Genomic DNA, 12,146 nt, shown 5'->3' with positions numbered 1-12,146 from the left:
AAACATATCCCAACTCTATTCTAAATCCTCTGAACACTGAAGGCGAGTTATAAAATTAGTATTAAACAAAGCTGTATTTCATTTAGAGAAAAGAAACTGACTTCCCAGCTTGGCACTGGGGCTTTCAGCTTTCTTCCAGCTACTGAGAGCAATCAGGAAGAGACTTTTGGTGCTGGAGGAAGAAAGAAATCACTGGTTGCTCAGGAAGGGTGAGAAAAGTGTTGATGAGCCATGCCGCCATTTTGTGCTCAATGGCTTCACTGATTGCAGTGCCCGCAGGGATCTGGGTGCTGCAGGGCTTTGCTTAAACAGCTGCTGAGGTACAGCAACCCTGGAGATCGATTTTGGCTTCAGTTGCTAACGCGGTCAGTCAGTCCTGGTCAGTCAGGCAGTCAGTTGCAGCCGGTCAGTGGGTCAGCCTGTGGGTCGGTCAGTCTGTGGGTCAGTCGGTCAGGGCGGGAAAGGCTGCATCCATTGGGAAGGGTGGGGCCAACTCCCCCCTTGGAAAGGGCGGGAAAAGTCCTCGGTCAGTCAGGAAAAGCCATTCTTCAACTCCAGCTCTGCAGCAAATATCTGCTTTCCCTGAGCAGCTACCCCTGCAGTTTCTCTTTACGTCCCAAAGTAGCCTTTCCTAACCTGGCAGTCTCTTTAAAACAGCTCCAACCCTTCCAGGGAGGTTGGGTGTGCAGTGCCCGCCATGGAGGAGCGCGGTGCTGAGGCGCTGCCTGGACACAAGGATGGCTGTGAGGAAACCAGAGCGTCGGCTCACGGCAGCGACGTCCCTAGGTAACAGCTGGGAAATGCTGCACTTGTGCTCTTTCTGTGGTAGGAGTGAAGTTGGCAGCGCTTGTGCAAAAGTGAGGAACACTGTGCTGCTGTGACACGGGAAAGAGCGGCTCTCATACTGTCCCAGCACAGCTGGGTTTCCTCAGACTTCCCAGCAAATCTGTAGGTACAGACAGCAGTGCAGCAAACAGTGACAACAAACACATCGAGTGTCATCACGATATGACAGACAGGGAGCATCGCAGGGCTATCTTAAGAGGAAAAGGATAATAATCATAATATTGGAGAGCTCTCGGTCTCTGTGGCAGGGCATGGGGAACGCGTGCTTCTAGCATTCAGTTTGCAGCTCCGGGGCTTGGAGCGCATTGCTTTATCACTGCACAGATACTTACTGGTAACTGTTTCTGTATAGTCATGTTACACTTGCTTGCTGTGCTATGAAATGAGTCTTATGTGCTCCTAATGTTCAAGATCACTGCCTGTGCTGTACAGAAGCGGTGTGTGTTCACAGTTAGAAATGCTGTGTGGCACAGCGCTGCCCTCAGCCCCGTCGCAGTGTTAGCTAAACCATGGGGAACGTCATGCAGGCACACTTGGCCAGCGCTGCATGTTTGCTTATGAAAACTCGGTTTATCTCTGCGAAGGGAGAGGGAATATCAGCAAGGGGTACAAATAGAATTGCTGTCCTCTTCTTTATATTTTGTTGCAATTACAGCTTGCGTTGGCCAAGCACTGAGAAACAGGTGGGAACAGCAGCCTGGGCTTTCACGTTCATGAAGTGCAAATGGAATATTCAGACAGTGACAGTGAACAGAACCACGTGAATATGTAAAATACTTACAGGAATCAGAGCAATGACGAGGCTTAGATTTACCACCAACCCAACCATTCATTCATCCATCTGCTTATACATATTGTTGTTATCTTCAACTCTAGTTTTTACTAACTTGCTCTGCACCTTAGCCTTTCTATTCTGCTGTCACCCTTCACTGCGTTACATAGTTTAGCTTACCAGCTGACCATTCCCTCTACTTTATAGAACTGCTATTTTGGATAATGTGCAATAGGTAGGACCTTATGTTGAAGGAACAGACCGTGAGTCTGGAAGTCAGGAAATCTTGTCTCTCTGTGATCAAATTTAATCTTATTGGACAAAAAAAATCAGCACTACTAGTAGGTTTGTGTTATATACAGATACTACGATGAATAATTTAAAAGAAAAGATTAATACTTCCCAGAAATCGTTCCCAAAGAATGAGAATCTTGACTTAGCAAAACAATGGGGAAGTGCAAGTTGAGTCACAGAGTGGAAGAAACGTATTTAGATGACAGAAGAGAACTTTAATGACACCCCGTTGTTGTTTAGGGACACTCATAGCGAGGTTTAAAACATTATTCTTACTGGTTTTGTAACGGTAGGATAATTAGTGTGGTCTACACTACTTGTCTTTGTGTGTTACTGACAAAATAGGTCTTTGCTGATACTGGTGCTAATGTAAGTTTTTGTTTGCTTGTTGTTTTTGGTTTTCTACCCTTCAATCCCACCTACGCTTATGATGGCATTTAACAGAGTTGTAATGGTAAGGACAGCTGAAATGTTGGTGTCAGATTGCTTATGAAAATAAAGAGCATCTGTCATAACACTCAGAGCAGCCTAAAGTTTGGATGTAATGCGTCTGCTTGCAGGGTTACTTGGTCTTTTTAGGTGAAAGATGCAGGTTCTGTTCTTTGCATCTGTTGAGACCAAGCCCTCGTATAATTAAAACCCTTAACAGTTTGTTTAGGGCAACAGATCAGAAGGTTAATGTGCAGGGCTACAACAGGAAGTATTTGTTCTGTTGAACTTTTTTTCTGAATTCACAGCATTTAAAAACAACTTAGCACAAATCACAGCCAAGGCCAATATTACATCATTTGAAGTAAAACATTAATCATGAATCAGAAACCAGCCAGCTGCTCTGAAAGCTCAGCTGGTGAAAAATCCACTGGTTTTAGGGTTGAATAGAAATGTACTTTTAATTGTGCTCTCAGTCATGAATCTGGAATGGAAAGTCAAATCTTACATGGAAACTAAGGAGAAGGACATGCAAAAACAAAGAAGGCTTTGAAATGTGTATATATACAAATATGTGTGCGTGTGTACATGCCTGAAGAAGTTTTGAATTAAGTGATTTCTGGAAGGATGAGGATAGATTATCGAAATGCAAAGTAGAACTGTGTTAAATCATATGAACTGCTTAATTGTTTTCTTTCTTTCAGTTCTGAAGTTCTTGAAGCAATAGAAAACGTTATTCTAGATGTGCTTAAAAGTTTGGCCAAAAAACAAGCACCTGTTCTCACACTGGCTAATAGATCAGATTGGAGGAACGTAGAGTAAGTACCGTGTGTTTTGAAGTCTTGCCTTACACGAATATGTATGGCACAAATGCAATGCTTTTATAACTTCCACAAAAGTTGAACTGACGTCGTTCTATCAGAATCAGAATTCAGCTTCTTGAAAAACTGCTGTACAAAGGCAAAGTGACGCATGAGCAGACATCGTGCACTAACTGAAGAGCAGGCCATAGCATAAAGGAGAATGTAAAATTCCATAGAAAGAATGAGAAAGAAAAGAGGTCCTATAGCCAGATATGTTTTAGATGCAGTAGAAAACAGAAATAGTGCGTTGTGTTTGATTAAACTAAAAGGAAAACTGTTTTAGGCTGGAAACTCTCACTCACAATTTTATTTACCAATCCATTTGCAGTGCTTTCTCTCTCTCTCTCTCTCTCTTTTTTTTTTTTTTTCTCTGCTTGTCCTCATGGTACCTTATTTCTTCAAATGGTAGCAATAAGTTTGTCCTTTTATCCTTCAAAGAAGGTGGTTGCCAGCTCCTACCGTTCTCTTACTGCCATGCTGTGTCCATGCACTATCTGAAGTCCATTATTTGCCAAATAAAGTAAAACCAGATTCTGCAATGTTATCTAAATTTCAGATCTCATGCCAGCTTACCTAGGCAGGAGCAGAGAAAGAACAACCTGTCCTTTATATCACAGCTTTGTAGAAGTCCATGCAGCAGTACTTTTCCAAGGCATGAATTTCAACTGAGAATGAGAAATCCATTACTTTTTATAGCATGAAAGCAAAAGGATAAAGGAAGGCATGGATCTGCTCCTTATCTCGTAATAGCTTTGGGCACCCATGAGCTGAAGGATATTTAGATCAATCTGACTGCAGAGGTCCTTGTAAGTGGACACGTTACAAACACTGAAGGTTGAGAAAGCATAGCAGACCTTCCATGCATTACACCTCAGTGGAATACTCAATGAGAACAATAAATTTCTGTCCATCAAAGAAGTGAAGGTCCCAAAGGCAATTAGCTAACTGAAACTCTTGCATGCCCCAGTGAATGCAGTGGTTGGTGTCCTGATGGCTTGACAACAAATGTTTTACTTCAATGGCTGTAAAATGAAAATATTATAACAAAGCTTTGCCATCTTTGGCAGTCTCAGGGGAACGGCCATTCTGGGCTGGGAAAACAAATGTGGGGTGTAATTTGCCATCAGAACACACAGAGGGAAAACGTCCAAATGAAAATGGCATCACAGTTTGTTAAAAATAAGACGTCAATCAAATTCAAAAAGCTGAACCATTATTTATGGTGGAGAAATGGAAACTTGCATAGGCATTCCATTGAGTGAAAACATTTGTAGATACCCAGAGAGAGATTTACCTGGGAATGAGGTCAACCTATGAGAATGCCAGGCCTAAAGCAGGATGTGTGCTTTACAGAAAGCTACTCTGCAGGGAACTCTGCAAGGCCAGGAAGGACAGCTGGGTGCAGGCTGTCAAGCTAGGCTGAGCCTTCCTTGTGAGCCATGTGTGAGGGCTGTGGGGTTGGTTCTTAGGCAGGGTGTTCTCTAAAAGAAGTGTTCCTAGTGACCTTAATGGAGCACAGAGGTGACTGCTGCTCCGTGCAGACCTGATGCAGGCAGCAGGCAGCAGGCAGCAAAAAGCGCGCAGCCTCAGTGCTGCAACGCGCTGCAGTGAGTGCCGAGCACAGGGAGCTGCTGCTGCACTGGTTGTGCTCTGCCACCCAAAGGATGCGAGGAGCAAAGGAAGGCTTCGAGAAACTTGATGTGGTTTTGTATCAAATGATGGTCACCTCGCCGTCAGTGCTTTTAAAAGCACCTGTGGAGTTCTAAAGCAGAAGCGAGTGCTGTGTAGGCAGGCTGTCGTACCTGAGGGCACTACAGCGAAACGTGCAAAGAAAACGCTGTCTCTTCTGAAGAGATCCTTCAGATACAAAATGAAATGGTGCAGATCATTTAGGTGGGACAGCTGTTCAGAGAATAGGGTGCCCCACATTTTTCTTTCCAAAAGTTCCAACAGTGAAATCGAGTTGAGTTATTCTGATAATAATTTGAGGGCGCAAATTGGATCATACAATTGTAAAATCAAATAATTGCACTTCCTCGTATGTTGTACATCAGAAAATTACTGCATGTTAGACTTGAAGTGAATACTAATAATGAATGACATTTTTTTTCCTTTATTTGTTTGTTTGCTGCTAGTCTATCATGTCTGAAAATAGAACAAGCATCTTTGACTTTAGGAGAGGGCTCTCAGTCTGAGCAATCTGGGATAAAATTGTTTACATATTATACATAATAGAACTGCATATATTGTACATAATAGAACTGTAAGCTGACAGTTCTATTGCATTTGTTTGCCATGTGTCAGATTTAAAGATTCTGTAGGTCTACAAATGATTCCTCGTTCCACTACAAAACAAATCAGAAGCGACTGCCCTGCAACAGCACCCAAGTTTGGTAAGTTCCAAAGTTGAATTCTTAATTTTTTTTGTTGTATTTTAGTTTGAAACCTTGTAAAAGACATAAATTATGCCTTGTGTGCTACAAGAATAACAAAACTGATACTAATAAGAAGCCCTTCAGCTTTTCTCTGTTGCGTTGTAGTGTTGTTACAGTTTCTATGGTGCCTGACTGAATGTCAGATTGAAGCATATTCGCAAAGTCTACAAGTAAAAACATCCCCCTCCTCCAAAAAGCCAGCTGGGAAAGGAATCTTGGAGTACAGACAATAAGCCACTTTACTTTTCCAGAGCAGGCAATGAATTTCTTCGTCTGGACAGCAGGACACGTGTTCCCTCACTCAGCTCCTTCATATGCACTTTTCTCTAGCTGCTAGAAATTACTGGGTCCACTGGTTGGTGCCATCTCTCAGTATTTCACACCGTGTCAAAATACGTGCACAGGTTGTGTTCATGCTTCACTGTTTTATTGTATGAGACACAAATATTGGTCAACATAAATACAAATGATTGCATGTGCATTTCTGAGCACTGACAACAATGAATTTGTAATGCGTTTTTTCAGCTATGATGCTCAAAATATTATCGATGATCTATAAGATGGTGCAGAGCAATTCGTATGCAACTAAAAGGTAATGTGACATTTCTGTGACTTCAGATGCAGCTGTATTTTAGGAGCGCTGCTGGGGAAGCAGAGTGGGGTGCAAATCTGTCAGATAACAGATTTCTCTGTGGGAAATCTTTCCAGTGGTTTGATTACCCATGCCTTCAGCTGAGTGTTACTCTGTATGCTGACAGCCTGTTAGCTTTTTCAGTATTGTAATTCATATTGTAATTACGTGTTTTGGTCTTGACAGAGATATATACTACTCAGATACACTCCTGTTTGGTAGCCAGAGAGTTGTGGACGATTTAATCAATGAAATCTCTTGCATGCTTCAGATACCTCGAAGAAGTCTGCACATTGTAAGTGGCTTATGATTACTGCTTTTATTCTGTAATCATTTCCAAATCATATGGGCAGTGTGTGAAGCTGAAATATCAACAAAACCTGATTAAGTTCTACCGTAACATTTGAAAGGTTCCTGTTTTCAGAGAAAATTCATACAGTTAGCTTGCTTCCAAGAGTGGCACAAAGTGCTAGCCAAGATCACAAGGCCTTTTGTATTACCTGGGAAGGCGGTGCAGAGTGCCAGGCATCTGCTCTGCAGTTTATACTGAGATGACTTCCTAGCGTGGGGTTTAAGTGGAAGTTTCGAGTGTGTCAGACATACAGCCATCTGAATTTCCTGCATCTCATGCTTTACAAGAATTATTTTGTATACACAAATGCAGTTGTTTCTGTACTTTATTGCAAATCCACCTTTATATCCATGGTGTCAACAATGTTGCTGTGTGTTTTAAGAGGTCGATGGCTGCTGATAGCAGCTTGTTACCAGTTGGAATGTTTTCCAGAGGTTTCTTGGTTTGCCCATTCAGTAACAGTAACATAAAAGCACGTTATTTCCAATTTACTCTATGCAACTTTTTATTTTTTTTCAGCTGTCTACGAGTAAAGGTTTTGTTGCCGGTAATTTAAGTTACACTGAGGAAGATGGTACAAAAGTGAATTGTACCAGTGGTGCAACAGTATGTATTAAATAACTAACAGTAATTAGAATACATAGAACAGTTGCATTTGGAAGGAACCCACATAGATCAACTACCTCCGTGTGATACCCTGCACTTCATGTAGCTCAGGTTGCTCCATTTATTAAACTAACTGACACTCACCCTCTCTAACTTCTTTAGTGGCAACAAAACAGAAAAAAGAATAAACTGAGCCATCACAGTAAGAGGAGTAATTATCTTCTGGACCCAAACTATGTTCCCATTTACACAAGTTTGATAGTAATGCCCCATTAGCATAAGAGGTGATATTCTCATCATGTGCCCAACGATGTACAAGCAAAGATCTGTGAATGTAACATCAGGATATTTAGTCTCAGAATATCACTATTACAGGACTTGCAAGCATTAGAAAGGCTTGTATTATCAACTGATGTTATCAGAGGTGATACTGAGCTACAGAGAGGTTTATAACCACAGCTGTATAAGCAGCCAGGAATTGCTGATTGCTGTCGCTGTTCAGGTTATGAAAGTGGAAGCAGAACTGTGACTGCTGACTGCTGTCACGATTTCCTGACAGATGTGCTCGTTGTAAGCTTAATCTGGTCACTTCCAAATGGAAAGATGGCTTCAGCTGCCCATCATGCTTTGTTTTTAAGCAAAGTGTAAAGGCCCCCGTTGTTAATACTCTTCTACAGCTCTTCATAGTTTTATTTGTTGGCACCAGAGGTGATTTAGCAGTCAGAAATAAAAACAGACCACACACTTCAATATAGACACGTTCTTTTGCCAAGTTCTTCCTCCAGTCCCTGCTGTGTTATCCATATGCTTGCCAGATTGACCCAATCCTAATACGAGATGTAAACATTGCTGTGCCTTAAACTGTTGCAGCAATACAGTTATAAAAGCAGGTTACAGGTTAATAAAAGAAAGGATTAAATGGTCTTCCAAAGAGAAAGCCCAAACGCTTTAAACCTGGATTAAATTTGCAATCTTAAATTGGCACTGAGCTGACCTTTCTTCTGGCTAAAAGAGATGTGAAATGAATCAGGACATTGTTTTCTCTGTACAGCCCATGCAAAGAGCTGAACTGCAGCAGTAGCACAGATGCACTTCAGAAAAGTGTGCAGTAGAGCAGGATACGAAAGGTTGAATGTACCTACAAAGCAGTGAAAGTGTCAAGGCTGATCTTGTATATTAGGAGATGAATGGTTGTTTTAGGATGTAATGGTGTCCTTCGTTACCTAATGTTGTTATTTTAAAACATATCCTTTTCTCTATCATAAATTATTGGTTTGGTTTTTATTGTTTTAGGCAGTTACCGTGCCATCTAACGTTCAAGGAATTAAAAGTATCCTTTGAGCAGAAACTCTCAGTGTGGACTGAAAAAATAAAGTAAAAACAAAGAATATTCCAAGTTAAACAATGTTCTGGTAATTTTTCTCTGCCTGTTGGCTCCAGAATTGAGTCAAGAGCTGCTTTTGGCTCCGGAATAAGTATTTTAGAACATTCAGATTGAATGGGTTGCTGTGACGGATTGTCTTACGTGCAGGTAGCCTTAACATTAAAGATCTGTACTCGCGTGCCAAATTCATATTAATTGTAGAAAAAGATGCAACCTTCCAGAGACTCCTGGATGATGAGTTCTGCATTAAATTGGCCCCATGTATAATGATTACGGTATGAGTTTACATTTCGTATTGCTGTTAGACATCAGAATTTACAAGGTACCTCAGCCTCATAATGCTGCTCAAACTTGGGCAAAAGGCAGTAATAAGACAGTGTGCCTTAGCATCTTGGTACCGTTTTATTATAGTGGTAATGAAAACACAAAATGACCATCGTGAAGACTTATTTCCTCCAGCCATCCTCTCAGAGCCTGGAAGCTGATCAAACTCATCCGGGTGCTGCAAAGTCACACAAGGCCCCGCTGTTGTTCTCCATGCTCCTAAACTTTGCAAGCCCAAGTGAAATCAAACTGTTTGATTTTTGGATCTCATTGAAAGATTTACGCAGCTTGCACAAGTAATTAATTCATTAATTGATTAAGAACCAGAGGGATGTGTAAATATCCACGCCTACATTTTCTGGGACCAGCAGCGAGGAAGAGACTTGGGCCCCTGTCTAAGACAGAGAAGCACTTATACTCTGTAGCACACCGTATGCACCTTGTTTCACATTGTTTCCTTAGAGCTACAAATGCTTTTGAGAAGGAAAAAAAGCAGCCTTTTTCTTTTAATGCTTATGGCCTATTGGAGAAATTTTCCTGCAGGCGTTTTGTTTGCACGTTTTAATTGGCAAACGTAAGCATGTATGTAGCCAGATGTTGTTTTAATTAATTTAAATCTGTCTGCTTTATTTTGTTTCCTTAGGGAAGAGGCATACCAGATCTTAACACACGACTTCTGGTCAGAAAGCTCTGGGATACATTTCAAATTCCTATTTTCATCCTTGTGGATGCAGATCCACATGGTAGGTCTGTAGCTCTCTAATAGAAGAAGAAAGCAAGATTTACCTTGATTCTCATTTGCACTGTTATGCCATAAAAGTGAATTGTTAAAGCAGTCTTCATAAGCATTCCCAGTGTGAAGATAACAGATACCTGACAATTGGTGTTCTTGAACCCAGGTGTGGAAATAATGTGTATCTACAAATATGGATCTGTGGTGAGTATCAGTTCCCACTCGAATATATTGATCTGAATTCAGCCTTGAAGTTTGGATGCACGATGAGTTAGAATGGTTACTACCTCTCCTTATTTTCTTTAAACACAGGCACCATTTTTAGGCCTTTGTATCTGCAAGAAGAGCTTCTTCCTGTAACAAACAGAAATTGGATAACAATGTCAGGTGTTTCGTTTAACTGTATCTCAGTTTCTTCCTGCTACGCAGGCTGTTCTCAGGAAATCCAAATGGAAAAGCATTTTCCAGTTTGCTTTGTTTCTGCCATGGAAGACAAATGATGGCTGGAAGAAGCTGGGGAGGAAAAGGACATAACTTGTGAGATAGGTGAACAGCACGGTCCTCCAAGGAATCGTGTTGTGTTGGTGAAGGTTTTGGTTTGGGGTGAGAATTTGTGTTTGGATACATATTTTAATGTGGAATCTTATGGAGGAAAAGGAAAGGGTAACAAGTAGGGGCACTGCAGTACATCACTAAAAGAATAGGTCCAGAAAGACAAAATGGAAGGCAGGCAGGTAGCAGAGAGAAAGAGGGAGATGAAGGAAGAACATCTAAAGAAAACGAACAAAGAAACAAACCCCACCTTCTGGAAACAGTCATGGCTGATGTCCAGGCTCAAGAATATGTCATAACACATGCCTCAGGGACCCCTGTGGAGACAGAACTCGTGTTTTCAGGTGATCTGCCAGGATCTTAGCTCTGCCAGCAATGTGTGTAAACTGAGAGAACAGCATTTTCCAGGATGAAAATAGATTATCGGGTTTCTGATAATCTTACACAGCGAAATTCACTGATTATATATAATGTGGTGCTTGTAGCAGGGAATATCAGGAATTTCCAGTTGTAGTTGTCACTGCTTCTCTTGGCTTCAGTTTTGTTTGGCAATCAAACTCAGGCTGACTGCAAACAAACAAATAAAAACCACAAGATAAAAAGAACAGAATGCACCAATCTAGAATCTTTCGTGGCTGAAGGTGGCAAGCCATAAAAGAGAAACTGTTCTCAGCAATGGGGTGTGGTAAGTTCCAGTTGCACTGTTTCCTCCTCTAAAGTTCTGATAGTGAAAAGAGCCAACCAACCCTGTTATGCAACCTGACTGTAGCCAAGAACTGCTTCTATCTCAAAGGATTTAACTAAAAGTCTCTGAATGTTACAGCTGGCTTTTCTTATTCCAGTCAATGTCTTTTGAGGCTCACCAGCTCACCGTTCCATGCATAAAGTGGCTTGGTCTCCTTCCGTCTGATCTCAAGAGGTTAGTTATTTCCCAGAAGGAATGAAACTTTCATAGACAGTAAATAAAATCTGACTAAATTCATCAAACGAACAAAGCCACAGTAACAACACCAACATGCAACACTTGAATCCAATATCGTTTGCTGTTTTCATCCATTATTCTGGCTTGTAAAGAAGTAACTGGAAATCAGTGTTTCTGAAATATATGAGAAAATGTAATAACTTTATTTACTTTTCAGATTAAACATACGGGCAGATGTCCTGATTCCATTTACGAAGCAAGATCAAAACAAGTTAACAAGTCTACAAAAGAGGCCTTACATTGCTTGTCAGCCAGCGTGGAAAAAAGAGGTCTGTACAAACCTATCTCTTATTTCTTACTTCCACAGGGCAAATCCTGCCACCTGCAGTCCTGTTCCTTCTTATTCTTATGAACTCTCAGTATAGCAGAAAGCTTTTGCAACTGTAAAAAAAAAAAAGGGCACGATTGAGAAAGTCCTTGTCTACCCCTGGGTCTGGTGGTTACAGCATCACAAATTAATTAGTTCCCTTTTTATTTCTTTTAGCTGGAAATTATGGCAGCATCTAAAATGAAGGCTGAAATCCAAGTTCTAACTTCTCTTTCATCAGATTATCTTTCCAGAGTGTATTTACCAAACAAATTGCAATTTAGTGGATGGATATGAATGCTTATTTGCAAATGGGCTGTTTTTCTTCCTATTGATTTGTTTTCTTGACTAACAGAAAAACAGAGAAGCAAAGGAGTGTGTATCAACATCTTGCTCGGCTTACTGTAACTAGATTAGGATTGTCTCTTCTTTCTATTTCAAGCTGTAAAAGGAATCACAACTCTTACAGAGTACAGTTTGTTCCACTCTGCCTTCAGCACTGCACTGTTCCTTCCGCCCAGGGAAAGCTGTTAGAGATAGGAGCTAGGATCGGATCGAGGAACTGTTTTGTCTTCTGTCTCAAAGCAGACAACGATGCTGTGCACACCTTGCAATTTCTGCAGAGTAAAGGACTTT

The 12,146-nt window shown here is 41.1% G+C and overlaps 1 protein-coding gene across 1 annotated transcript; it reads left to right on the top strand.

Moving 5' to 3' along the window:
• Positions 1-697: 697 nt before the first annotated feature.
• On the top strand, positions 698-11,807 carry SPO11 (SPO11 initiator of meiotic double strand breaks; the record flags this gene model as incomplete). Its single annotated transcript, XM_079543313.1, has 13 exons — positions 698-786; positions 3,046-3,159; positions 5,509-5,597; positions 6,165-6,231; positions 6,457-6,565; positions 7,142-7,228; positions 8,522-8,558; positions 8,778-8,887; positions 9,580-9,679; positions 9,836-9,873; positions 11,064-11,140; positions 11,361-11,472; positions 11,688-11,807. The coding sequence occupies 13 exons, from the start codon at positions 698-700 to the stop codon at positions 11,805-11,807; spliced, it is 1,149 nt and encodes a 382-aa protein (XP_079399439.1).
• Positions 11,808-12,146: the final 339 nt, after the last annotated feature.

Source organism: Tetrao urogallus, assembly GCF_951394365.1.
Source record: "Tetrao urogallus genome assembly, chromosome: 16".
Taxonomy (NCBI): domain Eukaryota; kingdom Metazoa; phylum Chordata; class Aves; order Galliformes; family Phasianidae; genus Tetrao; species Tetrao urogallus.
This window is presented reverse-complemented; position numbering and strand designations above follow the sequence as displayed.